Here is a 21,229-nt window from a genome sequence, read left to right as displayed (position 1 = left end):
ATAATAGTTATTTAAGATTGTTGTGATGAATGGTTTAAAAAAACGACAAGTTGAAGATTGAGACATTTGTGCAACATAGGGGAATCTCTATTCAGGAAATGGTTTTTCAAACCATTTATCACATTTGTCAGACACTGCAGCATCATGGGATCTTGTTACAAAGAATTCTTCAACACTTGTCCAACCTTTGGATGAAGACCTACTTTGACTAATGGATGGTACCACTGACCCTGCCGCCTCCTGCTTCGCCTCGCCCGATTACAGTATATAAGCCACGTTTATGGCCCTATGCTGTACATTCTACAAGATCGATGGACTGATCACATCGACTCCAGGCTGAGGGACTGATTAACTGAAACTACTACTCTCCTTACACCTTTCTGCTTTGTATTGGACTGATAAAGCCACTGTGTGGCGAAATGTTTCCTGAATAAAGATTCCCATGTGTTGCACAAGTGTCTCAATCTTCATTTATGATCGTTATTGAGTACCTCTTTCAAGACATTAACACTACCTTAGTGAGGGGATACATAAATAACTTGCACGTAGAAGGAAAAAACTTATGATGACTTTTTGGTCCATTAACTAATCAGACACTAGTGTGTGACTAGTTAATGCTCCAAGTCGGACTGAAATATCACCATGAGTTTTTCCCTTATGTGCGGGTTATTTGTGTATTGTTCCAGTCATGGTATTGGGCATTTTTATTTTTGGTGGGATTTTGTTTAAACAAGAATTAAGTTTTAATGTTCTTCCTCTAAAGTTCCATAAATTTCTTTCCTTAACCCTTTGAGGGTCGACAGGCCCTCTGAGACTTCTCAGGGTCGGCCAAATATAAAAAAAAAAAAAAGAATCTTTTCCCGATCATAATGACACCAAAAGTTTGAAATTTGATGGAAAACTTAAGGAATTATGCTCTCACGAAGTTATCGGTCTCGGCGATGTTTACGCATCGGCGATTTTGCCCACTTTGAACCCCATTTTCGGCCAATTCCGCTGTACTAGTCGACAAAAAACATGAATATTTCGCTAGAACTCCATTTTTTCTATCGAATGAGTGCAAGAAACCACCCATTTATCAATTTCAACTATCCAATACAGTGGTCAGAATTTAGCAATTTTGCCAATTTCACACAAATTACAAAAGATGCCAATTTCCGAATAGGGTCCAGAATAAACAAAGACATTCCTGGCACTAAAATGACATTTCCTCTGTTCATTAGTCACATCTCAAGGCCCCTCTTATATTCTTTTGCTTTCCACTTTGAATTTTTATTCTCACAAAAAAATAGAAGATTTACTGCTATGCAGACTACTGCATTAGTGTAAAAAATGGTATGAATAATATTGGCGCACTTGCGAAAGAATATTAGACTCGCCAGTTGACGTGTATTGGACGCTTGGCATGATTTGTTTACTTTTGAACTTTGGTAAAAATCAAACATTTCTGCTACTTTGAGCTCAATTTCAAGGTACTTTTCATTGTGAAACCAGTCAAAATCATCTCAATTTCTGTAACATGTCTTCCATTCTATAAAATGTGACCAAGAAACTAGAATACAAGAATAAATACCATACAAAAGTACAGTGCAAAGTCGCTGTTTTAATCCAAAAACACGGTCAGTTTTTTTTCTCATTATGCACTGTGTGTTGCAGGATTTTTTTATACTGTGCACACTGGCCACATAGACCCATTCTTTCATATGTAGGCCTACCAGCTTTCTCCCACTAGATTTGAGGGTGCTAGAATTTAGGCATACTAATACGTCAAAAACCCTGGGTCGTAAGCCGTACTAGTACGGCCGAAACCCTCGAAGGGTTAATACTTGCTTCAATTATTGTGATATTTTAATTCGTACTCATCTTTGTTCATTAGTTTGTTGTGGCATATCTTACTCATTGTATATTTCCATGTTCTGTATCTCTTTTCTCGAGTGTTGTAACCTGATCCCCTGTCATTTGTACTTAGGTGATGGCTGTACAAGTTTAGTGTGTTAATAACCAATGATTAAGATGTCTTGTTTGAGTGTTGGTGTGGTGATGGCTAGAGGGTGCATTGCTTTTCAGCTTCTATCCTGCATTTATATAAATGCCAGAAAATGTACATGGCTTTTTCTGTTGCTTACCTTAGTTATTATTTGGCCATAAGGAGAGTTCCTTGATCATCAGGAGAGCTGTACGAGAGAGTAAAAGATAAAAGTATACGTACTAAGAATGGGATTGATGGAAATTTTCAGTTTGGAGCTGCATATGAACTGTAGTATCGGCACGCCTCCGGCACAACAGTGATGGAGGGAATAACTACTTGGGTATGGGATCAAGATGTAAGTGGAGAGAGTGGATGGAATGTTTTCATTAAGGGTAGGGTGTGGCATGAAAGATGCAAACAATTAATTTAAATTCACAAATAACCTGCACTAGGAGGCTGAAACATGCGACAATGTTTCAGCCTGACTTGGATCATTACGAAAATGAAGGATGGAAATTGGAAAGTATGTGAGAAGAGGAAGACGGGAAGAAAATATGATGTATACGTGGAGAGTATGCTGGTGAACGTTAAGTCAGCATGGAAAAGTGGAGGGAGTAGGTTCGAAAGATACTATCACCATGCTCTTCAGTGGGAAATTATACATTGATAGCAATACATTAGTTAGGGTTTTGAAGGCAACTTAGCCATGTTCATTTTCAATAAAATTTTTACTAATGCTAATAAGTATTCAAACTATTTAAATTTTTCTCTTCTGTTTAGCATTCTCATCAGTCAGGAGAGGATGAAATAAGCCTATGTATTCAAGGTCGTGCCTACACCATAGATTTTCATTCGATGCAGCAAATCAACGATAACTCGGGCACCATGCGGTCTGTTCAAAGGCGCATGATGCCTGTAGGCTTAGGTGGAACTGTGCTTATGACCACTCAGGTTAGTTTACAATGCCAGTGCTCATCTTGATGATTTAACTGATTATTTTTTTTTTTGAGAATGCTCTCAAATATTCGTTTTTAAATGATTGGTTATTTACCCCTAGGCTACAGATGCCCGAGCAAAGTGCCTACGTGAAGATTCAGAGTTGGCATCCACTCTCATCCGCTCTCTATTTAGTTTGCTGTATGAGGTGTACAGTTCATCTGCGGGACCTGCTGTGCGATACAAGTGTTTACGGGCATTACTAAGGATGGTACAATTCTCTAGTCCTGACCTTCTCCAGCAGGTGTTGAAGAGCCAAGTGAGTTAAAATTTACTAATTTTAAGTCATTATTTTTGCCCCCAAAACATACACAAGGCCTAATTCTTACCCGAGATCATATTTTCATCAAGGTACTTTGTGAAATTTTCAATGTTAATCCCTGAATACATTTTTAAATGTATTTAATAAAGTAGATCCTTACTGAGCACGAACTTTAAGAAAGAAAAATTGTCTGAAAGTGTAGCATAATTTTTTTTTCCAAAGTTAGCCGCTGAAACTATTACTTCGCGTTTGTAGCAACACCTAACCTTAAAAAAAATTTACTTTGAAAGTGTAGCACACCTTTTTACAAAGTTAGTTGTTGTTGCTTTTAGCCCATCGCATCCAGCCACCCAACTAATCTTCCTCCCAGTTGGTATCCTTCACTTACACTCCCTCACATACTCAAGATGCCTGCAATTTTATTTGTAATATGGTTTCAGAATTATCATCTTAGGATGGAAACTTAAATAATTTGGAATTCTGTAAATAAAAATAAATTTGTGTATGTTCAATCCTTGACAGACTTTTTTTTATTAAAGGATGTGAATGTATTTAGATAGTTGTGAGTAGAACTGTTGGCAGAAGTTGGAAGACAGGGTAAGCTATAGAATAGATGATAGGGGAGAAGTAGTTAGTGTTAAGGCATCTGTGGAGAGAAAGAAGTTATCTGTGAAGACACACAGGAATGTTGCAAAATATTGTGGTAACATTTGATGGGTGTGAAGAATGGGTTTTAAATGTTAGTGATGGGGGTGGGCATCTAGAGACAATGGCAGTGGAGGTGTCATGTTCAAGAGCAGTGTGTGGTGCAAATTCAGTATTATGCAAAGAATTCAGAGTATAGGAATTTGAAGACACTGTTGAGTTTCAAAAGATCCTGTTTAATAGGGCAGAGGAGGGGTTGAGGTGGTTTCTGCATTTAGTAAATGAAGCAGAACAGGACGAAGAAGAGGGTGAATAAAATACACAACCTACACATAAGAGAAAAGTGCTTAAGACAACAGTGTAGGGTGTATAAATTGAGGCTGAATGGGAGGAGGGGTAGGGGCTATCTCAGGAAGGATTGTAGGGAGAGGGTGAAGAGGTTTTTAAGTGGTAGTGGCTGAGGTATCCAACAGGCAGTAGTGTGTGTATTTGCCAGTATGTTCAGTTGCAGGAGTGGTTTGTATGCTAGATTGGAGTAAGTGAAGAAGAGTGGTTTTAGGGATGTATGTAGTACAGACCATACCACAGGTGGGGTTAGAACCCGTGATCAGCCACAAAACACCAGGCCGTCGCATTAACCACTGGACCAGCTAGTACTCTTGGATTATAACGTTTATGAAGGATTAAGTGAAATTGGTTAATTGATTTGATTCCTGAGGAGGTGGGATATTAGTTCAGAGAGTCACTTAAATTGTAATGTCTGTGCACTTCTTGCAAGACAGCTATTAAATGAATGATGGTGAATATTTCCTTTCACTTTTCTCACCTTAACCTTGGTGGGAGACTGGTAATGTGGTAAAAGAAAAAAGTTTGAGAGGAGATACTGGGGTAAAAGTAAATGATATTAAAAATACAGCAGTTGGTGTAGTTTATTTTTGTAAGTGAGAGGGATAGTATTAATATTGAGAAAATTATAATTGTGTAAATTTTTTTTTCAGAGCGTGTCCTCACACTTGGCTACGATGTTGTCATCGCACGACTTGAAAATCATTGTTGGAGCCATTCAGATGGCAGAGATCCTCATGTCAAAGTTACCAGAGATATTTGCAATTTATTTTCGCCGTGAGGGTGTAATGCATCAAATCAAGCGGTTATGTGACCCTGATGCTACCTTGGGAGCACCATCGACTAAATTGAGTAGTCCAGAGCTATCCTTAGGATCTGGTCGCATTGGAACCCAGAGTTCAACCAGTCCTTTGCTGACAGGCCGTCCATTTAATGGCAATTGCTTGGACACTACCCCAACTCTTCCTACTCCTCCAAGCCAGGATGATGATAAATTGCAGAGCCCATCGCAACTAAGACTTTATGATGTACTAAAGCGCAAGCGCACAGCTCGTATGCGTACTGGAACGTGGAGAAAAAGTAGACAGGAAGATTCAACATCGTCGTCATTCAGTGAATTCTTCATGAAAAGTGAGTTTATGGCAAATTTGTACAAAATTTGTTACTGTTATTCATTGACTTTTATATAAATCATTGCCAAGTTGTTAACCAAGTTACACTTGGTAGTATTGTTTAGTATTTAACCAAATCATAGACACCAAAGACAAAATAAAAATTTCTAGAAAAAAAAATCATACCCTAGATATTCTAATGAATACAGCGGTACCCAGAGTTTCAGCTATAATTCATTCCAGGTTATTAGAGTGCCGTTACCGAACGAATGTGTTCCCATAAGGAATAATTTAAATTAGATTAGTCTGTTTCAGACCCTCAAAAATACACTTAGAAAAGCACTTACAATAATAGACTTGCCAAATTGTTCGAGTTGGGAGCTGTATGAAACTCGGGGATACTTCTATATTCTGTATTACAAAAGTTGTTTTACATTAGACAAATATTACAAAAGTAGTGCAACACACACCATTGGTTCAAACCCCACCCGTTCCATGGTTATTGTAACACAAGCAAAAAGGTTAACAGTATGTGTACCTCAGAATGTATAAATTTTCTTCAAAAACTTAAATATTGCAATAATTGGTTTCGTTGTTCATTTCCCACAAGGAAAGTGCAAAATTATACATAACATTTTGTGCAGAGTAAACGCATTGTATTTTTGTATTGGCTGTATGATCGAGTAAAAACATTGTACAGTGGACCCCCACTTAACGATCACCTCCAAATGCGACCAATTATGTAAGTGTATTTATGTAAGTGCGTTTGTACGTGTATGTTTGGGGGTCTGAAATGTAGTAATCTACTTCACAATATTCCTTATGGGGAACAAATTCGGTCAGTACTGGCACCTGAACATACTACTGGAATGAAAAAGGTTCGTTAACCGGGGGTCCACTGTATTGACTTCCTAAAACTCCTAAGTGAATCTTTGCTACAGTAAATGTTGTGTTAGTTGAACATTTGCCTATTTTTGTAATATAATTAAATGGGATTAGTGTAGGCAATCATAAATTAATTAGCAGTTGTGCTGTTATTTTCCTACTCGTGCTTATCCTATACGTATTACAGTAAATCTTCAATTTAACGAGACCTCGATTTAATTAAAAGTACATAGCTGCATCAATGAAACTACTAACAGTCAGTTGGTTACTGTTATGATTACAGCAAAAAATAAATAAAAACTATGCAAACTATACATTATAATTGCCATTACTGGTCACTTGCTTCTCCTCCTTCCTTCCCTTTAAAGTTATTAAATAGTTTTTACTGTATTTATAATTCTAATCTTAAATACAGTGGACCCCCGGTTAACGAACTTTTTTCATTCCAGAAGTATGTTCAGGTGCCAGTACTGACCGAATTTTTTCCCATAAGGAATATTGTGAAGTAGATTAGTCCATTTCAGACCCCCAAACATACACGTACAAACGCACTTACATAAATACACTTACATAATTGGTCGCATTTGGAGGTGATCGTTAAGCGGGGGTCCACTGTATACTGTAAAAACTTGCAGACCACTACTAAATGTGGATATATAAAGCTATGTATGGAGAAATTATTAAAAAATATTCTTCTGGTTAGTCAGACTTGAGTCCTGGAAATGGGAAGTATGATGCCTGCACTTTAAAGGCTGGGTTTGGGATATTACCAGTTTGGAGGGACATCTAAACTGTCGTATGTATCTGAGCGCCTCAGCAAAGACAGTGATTACGTATGAGTGACGGTGAAAGTGTTGAATAATGAAACTTTTTTTTTTTTTTTTTTTTTTTTTTTTTTTTTTTTTTTTTTTTTTTTTTTTTGTCGCCGTGCCTCGGTGGGAAATGGCTGACGTGTTAAAAAAAAATTGCTTATTAGCTTCACAAATGACTTCCATTTTAAATAAAGTATTTTAAAGTTATGTTGGATAGTAAATATTTGATCATAGTGACATCTTGGGTCTGACTTGAGAGATGCTTCGGTGTTGCTTGATGTGAATCATGGTTAAATATAAACTGTGGAGTGATAATACATGAAGTATTTCTAATAGTAAGAGTGAATGTGGCATCTGAGGTTCAAAACAATGTCTTCAAACACCGAACCTATAAAAATATATTGGCATTTTTAAAACGCCTTCATTTTTTTAATGTCTTGTATTTAAGTGTGCAATGAGGTTGTGGTTCCTTTCTTCTTGTATACTACAAAAACCACTTGGTTTTAAAAAATCTTATTTTTATGAGTGCTGTAATTGGATAAAATTGCGGCTCCAACATTTTTATTTACTTGATAAACAGATGTAAAACAAGATTAATATACAGCAGTAAAGCACTACAGAAATAGTGATAATCACCATCCCTGCCTGGAAACCATATTCTACGGCATGGGGTTTATATCAGTGTTGTAGTGCCCGGTTCCATAATACAAAATACAGTGGACCCCCAGTTTACGATATTTCATTCCAGAAGTATGTTCAGGTGCCAGTACTGACCGAATTTGTTCCCATAAGGAATATTGTGAAGTAGATTAGTCCATTTCAGACCACCAAACATACACATACAGTCGCACTTACATAAATACACTTACATAATTGGTTGCATTGGGAGCTGATCGTAAACCATGGGTCCACTGTATAATGGATCTTCCTGAAATATGCTTAATAGATGACCTCATTAAAATTAGCTATTTTGTAAAAAAAGTAAATTGTTTTGAATTGCCCTAAACGAGTCATTCATAATAAATGTAAACATATTCTACTAGCACTTGTATATTACTATATATAAGGGAAAAGAAATGAAAGTTCTATCCACATGGCCTACACGTCTTATTTTTCCCAAGATGCAGGCTTGGGTGGTGGTCGAGACACTTGGAGAGGAATGGCCAGTCGAACCAAACTGGTGGCTGGTAACAATAGTAGTAATTCAACGAGCAGCAGCGGAGGCGGTAGCAGTAGCAAGTCGTCTTTTCTTGCAAACTTCAACCCTTCACGCTGGGGAAGGTGCAATTCTGCCACGTCTTCTCCCTCGCACGAATCGCCCACGGGAAAGGTTTGTTATCTAGCATTTATTTTGAAGTAGTTTCTGATTACCTATATTTCTTGGGTGAGTTTTTGTTTAGCATTGTTAAGGGGAAAAGTTGAAATTCAAAATCTTCATTCATTGTACACATCTTTAGGCACTCTTAGAGGGGCTTGGGATATTTGCTGTTTGGAGGGACATCTGAACGTATGTATCTGTGCCTCTGCAAAGGCAGTGATAGTGTGAATGCATTTCTTTCTTGGGGGGGGGGTCACCCTACCTCGGTGAGAGACAGCCAGTGTTAAAAAAATTTACCCCTAAATTACTTGACATATCCACTTGAAAAAATCTGGTGTAAGAGAACACCCACTTGAAAAAATCTGGTGTAAGAGAACACCCACTTGAAAAAATCTGGTGTAAGAGAACACTAAATATGGGTATAGTGAAACACAAGAGGCCGTCCACATACACGAGAGTTAGGGGATCAAGAATCTCGTGAGCCTTCAAAATTCGCGAATGTTTGGTGTGCAACTATATTGTAGGGAAATATAATAATAGCATTTACTTAGCCTAACAATACTGTTTCCTTTACCATGAACAGTCATAAAACACATGAAAACAGTAAATGCTAGTGCCGCCCTTATCTTCACCTCATTTTTCTCGATAAAACACACTGTGCTTTCGTTTACATTAATTTTCCAATGGCAGAATTGCTCAAATCACCTCCCTACCCTTGTCTAGGAATTTCACCTTCTTCAGATTCATGACTTTCTTTGAGCACTTAGGGGTTGGCACATCAATAGCGGTTGTTGCTCGCTTGGGGGGCCATACACCACACACGCACACACACTCACGTGTACAGTAGGACACGAATAGTAACTGGACATCACCGATGTGAACAGTAACTGGACAAAGACTGAGTGATAGACTGGCAGGTTGCCAGTTGAGGGGGTAAGAGGGAGGGTAGTAGGGATGTGGTGGGAAGCATTTTCCCGTACTTTTTTCCTGCATGGGCATTGGCAGATGTTTGAAGCTCGTGAAAGTGGAGGGCTAGCAGTATTCCAATTTATATTTTATGGAAAAAAAAAAAGGTAACCAGATATTAATGTGTTAACATTTTAAGAAGAGCACTAGCTGCTTTGAGTAACATGAGCTGCTATACACAAATAACTTGCACATAAAAGAGAGGAGCTTATGACGATGTTTCAGTCCGACTCGGACCAAGTCGGACCGAAACGTTGTCGTAAGCTTCTCTCTTTTATGTGCGGGTTATTTGTATATCGTTCCAGTCACGGTATTGTGCCTTTTTTTGTTATTTATGAGCTGCTTCTTACATTCTCAATACTGAAGTTGGACTGCAGTTATTCATACTGTGAATGAGTAATGAAATTATGCGAGTTAAGCAAACAAAAGACCACATGAAAATTAAGAAAGGAAGAGCTTAAGGGATACTGCAAAATTTTTCTTGAAAAATACTGGTGGAAGAATGGGAATAAATTGAAATAGTACACAACACAATTATTTGAAAAAAATATTTGATTTAATAAAATGATACACCATAAGCATATAAAAGACAGGACTCGCAGCAATGCTTTCAAGTTGGAAAAGTTCAGATTCTGGAAGAACATAGGAAAGCACTGGTTTGGCAATAGAGTTGTGGATGAGTGGAACAAACTCCTGAGTACCATCATAGAAACTAAGATCTTGTGTAGTTTTAAAAATAGGTTAGATAAATACATGAGTGGGTGTGGATGGGTGAGAGTTGGAACTGACTAGCTTGTGCTACCAGGTCTGATGCCGTGCTCCTTCCTTAAGTGGAAGTGACCTGACTAGGTGATCATTGTTCTAAGCCTGGGGGTGGCATGGACCTGCTTCGCATGGGTCAGTAGGCCTGTTGCAATGTTCCTTCATTCTTATGTTCTTATGTTCTAAAATAATTGTTACTATATTGTCATGGCCAGGCTTAGAGAGTAGCAAGACTCGCGAAACTCATCAAAGGTATAGATCTGTGCTATGGAGAAATGATCCCAATATTATTAAAATAGATCTATAGTTACTTTGACCTTTTAATCTCATAGATTGTGGTAGATAAGTCTGTTTCTGGTGTCTGGTAGACCATTTTCTCGAGTCCTGAGTAATAGGACAGTATTACCCCGTAAATAGATTAATTTTCTTTGTCACCAGGACAAATTAGTTAGTAACAACATTAGCAGTACCGGGAGCAACAGCAGTAACAAGGAAGTGGTTCGTGTGTGGGTCAGAGAACAGGCGCAGCGGCTTAATCAACTCTACTTCACCACCGAATTGCAGGGAGCTTCCCATCCTGCCCTTAGTGTGTTAAATAGACTTATAGCAGCCATTCAGCAATTAGAGCAAGAGGTAAGTCAGTATCAGGAAGAAATGCAATTCCAAATCATTTGCAAGGTGCAATTGTACCATTTTTTTTTTTTTGTTGTTGAATGTTAACCTGTAAACGGTCCAAACGTATATATACGTTTTTTCAACATTTGGAAGTATGTAAAAAAAAAGTAGATCTTTTTTTTTTTTTTTTTTTTACATTTGAAAATGTGTAAAAAAAACTTTGATCTACTTTTTTTTTATATTTGAAAATATGTAAAAAAAAAAAAATGTAGATCTACTTTTGTAGCACTACACATGTGAACGTAGATCTGCTTGGACCGTTTACGGGTTAAATTATTATAACTAATTTCACACAATAAGGAAGATAACATGAACTCAATCCTTGGTTTTTCATAAGAGTAAAAGCATATACTTGTAACTGCAACAGTGCTCTTGTTAAACTTCGTAAATCACTTATCGAGAGACTTTCAAAATTTTTAGTGATATTAGTATTTTCATTGACACTTAGTTTTTTATTTATATTTAATTACTTCTCCTCACCACCTGTGAATTGGGATAATGGAAAGAGCTTGTAACTCCTTGCCTGAATATATGTAAATAAAGCAAATGTCGACGTGTGAATCAAATTTGTTTGGTAAAATATGAAGTTTTTTAATTTTTACATTTTAAATTTCAGCCTAACTGTGCCGTTCAGGCACTAAGGGAAATAAGTAGGATTGTAACGGAGAGTGATATCAGTCCATTTGAAGTAATCCACTCCGGGTTGGTTCGTTGTCTGTTGAACTACCTCACTGCCTCTGAAAATTCGACGCTTTCCTTAACTCACGACGGAACCATTTTGACTACTATTGGTGGGCTAAGTAGTAGTACAGAGAATGGAAGCCCCACATCCATCAATGTAAGCACACCACGGGACACCAGACTCAGGAATTTCCTTCACGTCTTCCTTGGATGTTCAGTAAGTTAGTCTTTGACGGAAAAATTACATACAGTAATACTGTGCCATGGGATTCTAGCATGGATTTTTTTTTTGGGGGGAGGGGGGGTATTTGAAAGAGCATTTAACCCTTAAACTGTCCAAATGTAGATCTACGTTCACTTGCATAGTGTTTTGTTTTTTTGTTTTTAATGAGCGCATTTTCCGCAGGGTCTGCAGATTTTGTAATGCTGCACACACTGAGTGCACAGACCCATTCCCTCATGTCTAGGCAACTCAGGTCTATTGTCCCAAGGTTGAAAGCATGTAAAATAAAACTTGGGTGTACGTTCGGAGCTCTACGCACGTGAAAGTAAATCTACATTTGGACAGTTTAAGGGTTAAATATTAGAAATGTATAACAAATATTTCACATAAATATAAAACTTTGCCATTAAAGGAGAAAATATATGTGCCTGTTTGACACATGGCATGAAAATTTTCAGGTATATATAACTGCCAAGAGCACTGCTGTATACCTGCCATGAATAAACACATTTCATATTGTTAGATAAATGGACGCAGATACAACTGTGATATTTTATTGTGGCAACATTTTGCTTTCTAGGAGCTAGACAAAGCTCCTGGAAAGCAAAACTCTTACAATTAAATGTCTCATTAGTTGCATCAATGTCCATTTGTCTAACATTTTTGTCAGTAATTCTACCATTATTCCTTAAGTTTCATGTTGTGTGGGAGGGAGGCAGAATGAGTGGTGTCTTTTAAAATAAAAAAAAAATGCAGACAGGGAAAGGGGATTGTAAGAGAACACAAGTTAATTGAATTTTTTTTCTTTTTGTAAGAATAATATGAAGGTTGTGCTGGATTATATCTATAGACTAAGAAGGAATCTGTGGGAAGATAAATATTTGTTTAGCTAACAGTAATATTTACCTGGTCATCTAAGCTACTAATCTAAAGAAAAGTTACAGCTTTTTGTTTGATAAATAATCTTTTAATCTTGAATATTCCTTAGAGCATGCTTAGCTTATCTATAACAGTATAATTTTCTTTCAAACAGTTGAACAAACTAAGCCCTGGCACTGTGGACTTGAGCCATATAGCATTATTTAGTGCCCTGGTTACAAAGCTCAATGGGTGTGTCAATCAGTTGGAGCAGTTTCCAGTGAAGGTCCATGACTTGCCAGGAACTGCTCTTTCAGGCTTAGGTAGAGGAGGATCAACGTCTGCCATCAAGTTCTTCAACACACACCAGCTCAAGGTCAGGAGACACTACATTAGTAGTTTCTTTCAATGAAGGCATTGATGAGTGAACCTTGTTTGTTTCAGCTTGTCTGGTATATTGACTCTTCACAACTTGGACATTAGAGTTATGTATGGGAACTGGTATTTTATTTTTAACACACTGGGTCTCCCACCAAGGCAGGGTGACCCGAAAAAGAAACATTCACCATCATTCACACTACCACTGTCGTGAGAGAGGCATCCAGATAGGACAGAGAAGTTCATATCCAGCCAGACTACCATGGAGAGGCTGGAAATTATGAAGTAGAATGCTAAGTTTACTTTTTTTTATACATGTGTATTCAGGGTTGAGCAAAAATACTTTTCCAAATTCCATCAAAACTATATATGTTCAGACACAACAATAAAAACCTACAGGAAGTTTACTGTATGACCCTAGTAGGTTTAGCCCATCTTTTTGATTATAATAATTGTACAGAAAGTTTAATTTTAGTGAAGGGATTCAGGGAGACTGGTTAGCCGGACAGTCCTGGAGGCGGGGAGACTGGTTAGCCGGACAGTCCTGGAGGCGGGGAGACTGGTTAGCCGGACAGTCCTGGAGGCGGGGAGACTAGTTGCCGGACAGTCCTGGAGGCGGGGAGACTAGTTGCCGGACAGTCCTGGAGGCGGGGAGACTGGTTAGCCGGACAGTCCTGGAGGCGGGGAGACTAGTTGCCGGACAGTCCTGGAGGCGGGGAGACTGGTTAGCCGGACAGTCCTGGAGGCGGGGAGACTGGTTGCCGGACAGTCCTGGAGGCGGGGAGACTGGTTGCTGGACAGTCCTGGAGGCGGGGAGACTAGTTGCCAGACAGTCCTGGAGGCGGGGAGACTAGTTGCCAGACAGTCCTGGAGGCGGGGAGACTAGTTGCCGGACAGTCCTGGAGGCGGGGAGACTAGTTGCCGGACAGTCCTGGAGGCGGGGAGACTAGTTGCCGGACAGTCCTGGAGGCGGGGAGACTAGTTGCCGGACAGTCCTGGAGGCGGGGAGACTAGTTGCCGGACAGTCCTGGAGGCGGGGAGACTGGTTGCTGGACTGAGTCCTGGAGGCGGGGAAACTGGTTACCGGACTGAGTCCTGGAGGTGGGAAGTACAATGTTTGCACTCTAAACCAGGGATTTGGAACATTTGATGTTTGGAGGGACATCTGAACTGTCGTATCTGTGTGCCTCTGGCAAGACAGCGATAGTGTGAATAATTGTGGAAGTGTTTCTTTTTCAGGTATTTAGCATAATGTTCCTGGCAGTTGTCTTCATGATATACACCTTACAGGGGAAACCTTCTGACCAGTACTTTAGGAAAGTGGTTAGAAATGCAGAAGAAAGCAAGAGTATAAATTGGACACATGGTGGAACCTCAGTATTTGAACGCTTTGGTAAATAAATCACTCGGTAGTAGACCGTTTGCTCGGCAGTCGTCCAAACAAATACGACCTACCGGAACTTAGCTGTAAATTATTTAGTGTTTCTTAGCATTTTTTGCTATTATGTTGTATAAATAAGTCACCATGGTGCCTCAGAGGGTTAGTGATAACAGCCAACCAAAAAGAAAGTTAGTTGGGAAAAATTCGTTCTGTATTCGAGCAGATCGACACTCGAATAGCCTTCTGGAACCAATCAAGTTAGACTGCTGAGGTTCCACTGTATATGCATGCAAATGCACATGTAGTATACCTGGAGTTTACCTGGAGAGAGTTCCGGGGGTCAACGCCCCCGCGGCCCGGTCTGTGACCAGGCCTCTTAGGTCAGTGTCCCAGGATGCGACCCACACCAGTCGACTAACACCCAGGTACCCATTTTACTGATGGGGAACATAGACAACAGGTGGAAAGAAACACGTCCAATGTTTCTACTCTGGCTGGGAATCGAACCCAGGCCCTCACCGTGTGAAGCGAGAGCGTTAACCACCAGGCCACCAGAGGGGAACAGTTGAGGCTGGACCCCATGACAAGCGAGTTCCTGCCAAGTTTCAAACCTCGTCTGTCTTGCGATTTGTTTGCAATTGTGTTTTTACAATTTCGTGAGTTATTGCTTGTTCATTTGACTTAATTGAAATGTTAGAATGGTGGAGAAGATGATTAAAACCCTCCGGTTGCAAAGACGTCATTGTTCAGTGGTTTACAACACACTTGACAGGCTTTTAGCTTCTGCACACATAAGTAGTTTGTAATTTTTATGTTAATAATCACCCAAATGTTTATTTCATTAGTGGGTTTGTGTAGGAGTTGAGGCTGGGTGTGGTAGACTTAAGTGAGGATGGATGGGGAGTTGAATCCACTGGTAGGGTTGATTGCTTGTGCAGATTAGAAATATATTCTCTATACCTTACTTAAGAAAATTTAAATTTTTGTCATCAGTGCAACTTGCAACGTCACCCAGACTGCACAAGATTAAGACAGTGGCGTGGAGGACCAGTTAAGGTTGATCCCTTGGCTTTGGTGCAGGCCATTGAACGTTACCTAGTTATCAGAGGTTATGGTCGACTCAGGGATGAAGATGATGATAACTCTGATGATGACAATTCAGATGAAGATATAGATGATACTTTGGTAAGTGTAAAAAGATTTTTTAATCGATTGCAAGTGAAAATTTTCAATTTTTATCTTGTTGAAAAATTTAATATTGGAAAATTCTTGCTTAGGCATATTTTATGAAGAAAAGTAAGCTTAATAGTACTTTCAGAAATGGAAATCCCCGAGAAAACAAACTGAAAGTGCGTGAAAATGTATGTATAGACTTGAGTTTCAATCCCAGCATATAGAAATTTTGCCTAATGCTTGAAATGAATACAGAATTATTACATGTGCATCATAAACTGAATTAGGAGGGTCATTAGGCTGAATTAGGAGGGTCTATCCAAGTCTGAAAATCTAATTAATGCCTATGTTCAGTGTGTAAACTTGATTTTTCTTGTTTGAGGGGAAACTTTAACATTAGGTTCCTTAGGAACTATTATATGGAGTTTAATGAAGGAGTGCATGTACACATGTGAAATGGAGATAAAAGGTACAAAATACCAACACGATGGAAAAATAAACACAAATGTAGTATAATGTGATCCTTTATTGACTACATTTTGCTCACACAGTCGACTTTCAAGTCACAAAACAAATCTGTTTGTGACTTGATAAAGCTCACTGTGTGGGCAAAATGTAGTCGGTAAAGGATCATATTATACTGCCTTTATTTTTCCATATGTGAAACGGAGATTACAGATACATTGTCAGGAGAACTGTTAATGTTTTGTATGGGAAGGTTAGGTAGATGCTTAAAGGAGGATATCAGAGTTGTTTATGGATCTTTCTACCTGTTAAAGATTTCAGCAGTGATTGGCTTGTGGTCTGGTCCTGGACCAAGCATCAGTTAAATGTAAATTATTTCTTCATTTTTGTATTAATCATAGTAATTGCCAATCTGTCTAAAATTTTATGAACTTCTAATAGGCTGCTGTATCAGTTAACCAGAGTTCTTCAAGTCACAAACTCCAATTTGTCATCAGTGATCATGTCTTGCCATACAACATGACTGTCTACCAAGCAATCAGACAGTTTTCGTCACCCTCTGATGCCAGCGCCTCCGAAGCAGACACAGATACCGAGACTCCGATTTCTCACTCTGCTATATGGCTACAAACGCATACTATATACTACAGGTATGATTGCATTGCTTGGGTTGTGAATGCAGTAGTGAGGAGGCAGTTGGAGGCAGTGGAGATGTCCTGTCTAAGGGCAATGTGTGGTGTAAATATTATGCAGAAAATTCGTAGTGTGGAAATTAGGAGAAGGTGTGGAGTTAATAAAAGTATTAGTCAGAGGGCTAAAGAGGGGTTGTTGAGGTGGTTTGGTCATTTAGAGAGAATGGATCAAAGTAGAATGACATGGAGAGCATTTAAACCTGTAGGGGAAGGAAGGCGAGGTAGGGGTCATTCTCGAAAAGGTTGGAAGGAAGGGATGAGGGAGGTTTTGTGGGCGAGGGGCTTGGACTTACAGAAGGCATGCATGAGCATGTTCAATAGGAGTGAATGGAGACGAATGGTATTTGGGACCTGACGATCTGTTGGAGTGTGAGCAGGGTAATATTTAGTGAAGGGATTCAGGGAAACCGGTTATTTTTATATAGCCGGACTTAGAGTCCTGGAAATGGGAAGTACAATGCCTGCACTCTAAAGGAGGGGTTTCGGGATATTAGCAGTTTGGAGGGATATGTTGTGTATATACGTATATGCTTCTAAACTGTTGTGTTCTGGGCACCTCTGCAAAAACAACGATTGTGTGAGTGAGGTGAAAGTGTTGAATGATGATGAAAGTATTTTCTTTTTGGAGATTTTCTTTCTTTTTGGGTCACCCTGCCTCGGTGGGAGACGGCCAACTTGTTAAAAAAAAAAAATGATTGCATTTTCATTACATTTTAATAAAAAAGTATGGGCAACTGAAACATTCAACATTTTAATGTTTGAAACTTGATAGATTGGTTGACCTCTTCACGTGAGTAATTCTTATAGACATACAGCCAGTTTTAGTAGTTCATTCACTAGGTAATTGTTCAGAGCCATTGTGAGTGAAAACCCAGGTTCAGTAGGTGAGTTGAAGCATAACCACTTAGTCACCTAATGAAGACCTATGTCAGGAGGTATTTGTTCTGTTTCCTCACCACCACCACCACCACCACCTTGCTGCTCTCCCACCCCCTCCATCCCTCTTATCTTTTTTTTTTTTTCAACAAACCAGCCGTATCCCACCATATATATAATGTATATATGCTTGTACATGTATGTGTAGTGTGACCTGAGTGTAAGAAGTAGTAGCAAGACGTACCTGAAATCTTACATGTTTGAGACAAAAATGGACACCAGCAATCCTACCATCATGTAAAACAATTACAGGCTTTCGTTTTACACTCGCTTGGCAGGACGGCATGACCTCTCTGGGCGGTTGCTGTCTACCAACCTACTACCTAGGCTCTTATCTATTTCTTCTTTTTTTCAACAAAGCGGCCGTATCCTACCAAGGCAGGGTGGCCCAAAAAGAAAAACGAAAGTTTCTCTCTTAAATTTAGTAATTTATACGGGAGAAGGGGAGAAGGAGGCCTGGTCACAGCCCGGCCGCGGGGGCGTTGACCCCCGGAACTCTCTCCAGGTAAACTCCAGGTAAACTAGCCCCTTGCTCCCAGCATTTTAGTCGCCTCTTACAACACGCATGGCTTACGGAGGAAGAATTCTGTTCCACTTCCCCATGGAGATAAGAGGAAATAAACAACAACAAGAACTAGAAAGAAAATAGAAGAAAACCCAGAGGAGTGTGTATATATATGCTTGTACATGTATGTGTAGTGTGCCCTAAGTGTAAGCAGAAGTAGCAAGACGTACCTGAAATCTTGCATGTTTGAGACAGAAATAAATGGACACCAGCAATCCTACCATCATGTAAAACAATTACAGGCTTTCGTTTTACACTCACTTGGCAGGACGGTAGTACCTTCCTGGGCAGTTGCTGTTTACCAACCTACTACCTAGGCTCTTATCTATTTATCCATATAATATCCAAACCAGCTTCTGAAATTCTCTGGCATATATTGTATATATAACTGGTAAATTTTCTTTTTAGTAGGCTATACCGGAAAGGGTCAATAGCCCATTGTTCCCAGCATTTTAGTTGACTTTTACAACACGCATGGCTTACGGAGGAAAGATTCTTAATCCACTTCCCCATGAATATAAAAGGAAAAAGCAATAAGAACAAGAACTAGTAAGATAAAATCAAAAGACATCTCGTGTGTGTATACATAAATGTGTACATGTATGTGTAATGTGACCTAAGTGTAAGTAGAAGTAGCAAGACGTACCTGAAATCTTGCATGTTTATGAGACAGAAAAGACACCAGCAATCCTACCATCATGTAAAACAATTACAGGCTTTCGATTTACTCAGTTGGCAGGACGATAGTACCTCCCTGGGTGGTTGCTGTCTACCAACCTACTACACTATATAGTCGTACTGGCCAGGTTGTGGCAGCCACCACCAAAATTCTTATTTATCAAGATCTGGGAGCTCCCATGAAAGCAAATTTTAAATATTTAGTTATTAGTGTTGAAAGAGTTTGGTGCTAGTTAGATTTAGTAAATAGGAAGATAAGGTATTTTAATTTAATTTTACATAAAGTTGGTCTATTGTAAATTTAGGCATTATCAAACCATACCCCCGGCCGGGATTGAACCCGCGGTCATAGTCTCAAAACTCCAGCCCGTCGCGTTAGCCACTTCAACTTGCTTAGTGTTTAGTAGGTATCAGATTCTAAACTTTTTCAAATCATTGACTAAAACAAATAATTTGTAAGTCTTAAAGATTTTATACTACTTTGCAGACCTGTGCAGGAGGAGGAACAAAGTCGAAGTTCTGGAGGTAGAAAAGGAAAAGCAGGAGGCTCAAAAACCAGTCCAAAGAAGAAAGCAGATACTCTTGTTGGAGGTAAGGTCTAATCTTAGCCATAACTTAAACGGTATACCTTGCCAAAAGTCGTGCAGTCTACATGAAAAATTAGATGTGTGAAACATCTAGGTGTACAGTGGACCCTCGAATTTAGTCATGCCGTTTCTGTATGCAAAACTATTTTTATTATCTATAAAATGTATTTTTTGTTAATATTTTTGGGTGTCTGGAATGGTTTAATTGGATTTACATTATTTCCTGTGGGAAATATTAACAAAACATACATTTTATAGATAAAAATAGTTTTGCATACAGAAAAGGCACGACTAAATTCGAGGGTCCACTGTATTTAGTAGATGTTTTGTCACTGGATGGGGAAACTTCTGCAAATACAGATACCCAGATGTTGCTTGTCTAATTCTTCATTTTGTTAGTATTATTTACTATTGATATACTTTTTTTTTTTTTTTTTTTCAACAAGTCGGCCGTCTCCCACCGAGGCAGGGTGACCCAAAAAAAAGAAAGAAAATCCCCAAAAAGAAAATACTTTCATCATCATTCAACACTTTCACCACACTCGCACATTATCACTGTTTTTGCAGAGGTGCTCAGAATACAACAGTTTAGAAGCATAAACATATAAAGATACACAACATATCCTTCCAAACTGCCAATATCCCAAACCCCTCCTTTAAAGTGCAGGCATTGTACTTCCCATTTCCAGGACTCAAGTCCGACTATATGATATACATCTTTCAATATAGGAAAAAATTAATGTAGTGTTTCCTGTTTGTTAGACTTGAAAGCAATTATGACTTGAACAGATGTGTTGGTGTTTTGTCATTCAACTCTGAACTCGCTTAACTGTTCTAGTTGCACATATTCTTATGTGCAATATTATGTAACAATATATGCAGAACCGGAGATGATATATGCTCAGACAAATTAAGTCGAAGCTATGTGAATTTTTTAAATAGCTTTGACATTATAAATTTTTTTCTTTGGCTTGCAAGTCTATCACAGTACAGTGGACCCTCGACCAACGATATTAATCTGTTCCTGAGAGCTCATCGTTAATCGAAATTATCGTTAGTCGAGTTAATTTTCCCCATAAGAAATATTTTATTATTATTATCACACCGGCCGATTCCCACCAAGGCAGGGTGGCCCGAAAAAGAAAAACTTTCACCATCATTCACTCCATCACTGTCTTGCCAGAAGGGTGCTTTACACTACAGTTTTTAAACTGCAACATTAACACCCCTCCTTCAGAGTGCAGGCACTGTACTTCCCATCTCCAGGACTCAAGTCCGGCCTGCCGGTTTCCCTGAATCCCTTCATAAATGTTACTTTGCTCACACTCCAACAGCACGTCAAGTATTAAAAACCATTTGTCTCCATTCACTCCTATCAAACACGCTCACGCATGCCTGCTGGAAGTCCAAGCCCCTCGCACACAAAACCCCTTTACCCCCTCCCTCCAACCCTTCCTAGGCCGACCCCTACCCCGCCTTCCTTCCACTACAGACTGATACACTCTTGAAGTCATTCTGTTTCGCTCCATTCTCTCTACATGTCCGAACCACCTCAACAACCCTTCCTCAGCCCTCTGGACAACAGTTTTGGTAATCCCGCACCTCCTCCTAACTTCCAAACTACGAATTCTCTGCATTATATTCACACCACACATTGCCCTCAGACATGACATCTCCACTGCCTCCAGCCTTCTCCTCGCTGCAACATTCATCACCCACGCTTCACACCCATATAAGAGCGTTGGTAAAACTATACTCTCATACATTCCCCTCTTTGCCTCCAAGGACAAAGTTCTTTGTCTCCACAGACTCCTAAGAAATAATGGAAATCAAATTAATCCGTGCAAGACTCCCAAAAGTATTGA

At 39.2% G+C, this 21,229-nt stretch overlaps 1 protein-coding gene across 7 annotated transcripts in view; it reads left to right on the top strand.

The window, feature by feature from the left end:
* ctrip (E3 ubiquitin-protein ligase ctrip) overlaps nucleotides 1–21,229 on the top strand; it is a 156,200-nt gene that overhangs the window by 108,038 nt on the left and 26,933 nt on the right. For 3 of the 7 annotated variants that reach the window (XM_070104861.1, XM_070104860.1, XM_070104856.1), the window contains 10 exons: nucleotides 2,750–2,920; nucleotides 3,027–3,224; nucleotides 4,871–5,348; nucleotides 8,148–8,356; nucleotides 10,490–10,705; nucleotides 11,364–11,645; nucleotides 12,685–12,885; nucleotides 15,262–15,453; nucleotides 16,348–16,556; nucleotides 19,265–19,368. In XM_070104861.1, the coding sequence (XP_069960962.1) occupies nucleotides 2,750–2,920; nucleotides 3,027–3,224; nucleotides 4,871–5,348; nucleotides 8,148–8,356; nucleotides 10,490–10,705; nucleotides 11,364–11,645; nucleotides 12,685–12,885; nucleotides 15,262–15,453; nucleotides 16,348–16,556; nucleotides 19,265–19,368 (2,260 nt within the window). The remainder of the gene's footprint in view (nucleotides 1–2,749; nucleotides 2,921–3,026; nucleotides 3,225–4,870; nucleotides 5,349–8,147; nucleotides 8,357–10,489; nucleotides 10,706–11,363; nucleotides 11,646–12,684; nucleotides 12,886–15,261; nucleotides 15,454–16,347; nucleotides 16,557–19,264; nucleotides 19,369–21,229) is intronic. The other 4 variants (XM_070104862.1, XM_070104859.1, XM_070104857.1 and 1 more) reach the window with 3 other exon arrangements.

This window comes from Cherax quadricarinatus, chromosome 95 (assembly GCF_038502225.1).
Source record: "Cherax quadricarinatus isolate ZL_2023a chromosome 95, ASM3850222v1, whole genome shotgun sequence".
NCBI classification, from domain to species: domain Eukaryota; kingdom Metazoa; phylum Arthropoda; class Malacostraca; order Decapoda; family Parastacidae; genus Cherax; species Cherax quadricarinatus.
The sequence above is the reverse complement of the archived record's forward strand: the minus strand, read 5'-3'. Positions and strand labels throughout refer to the sequence as shown.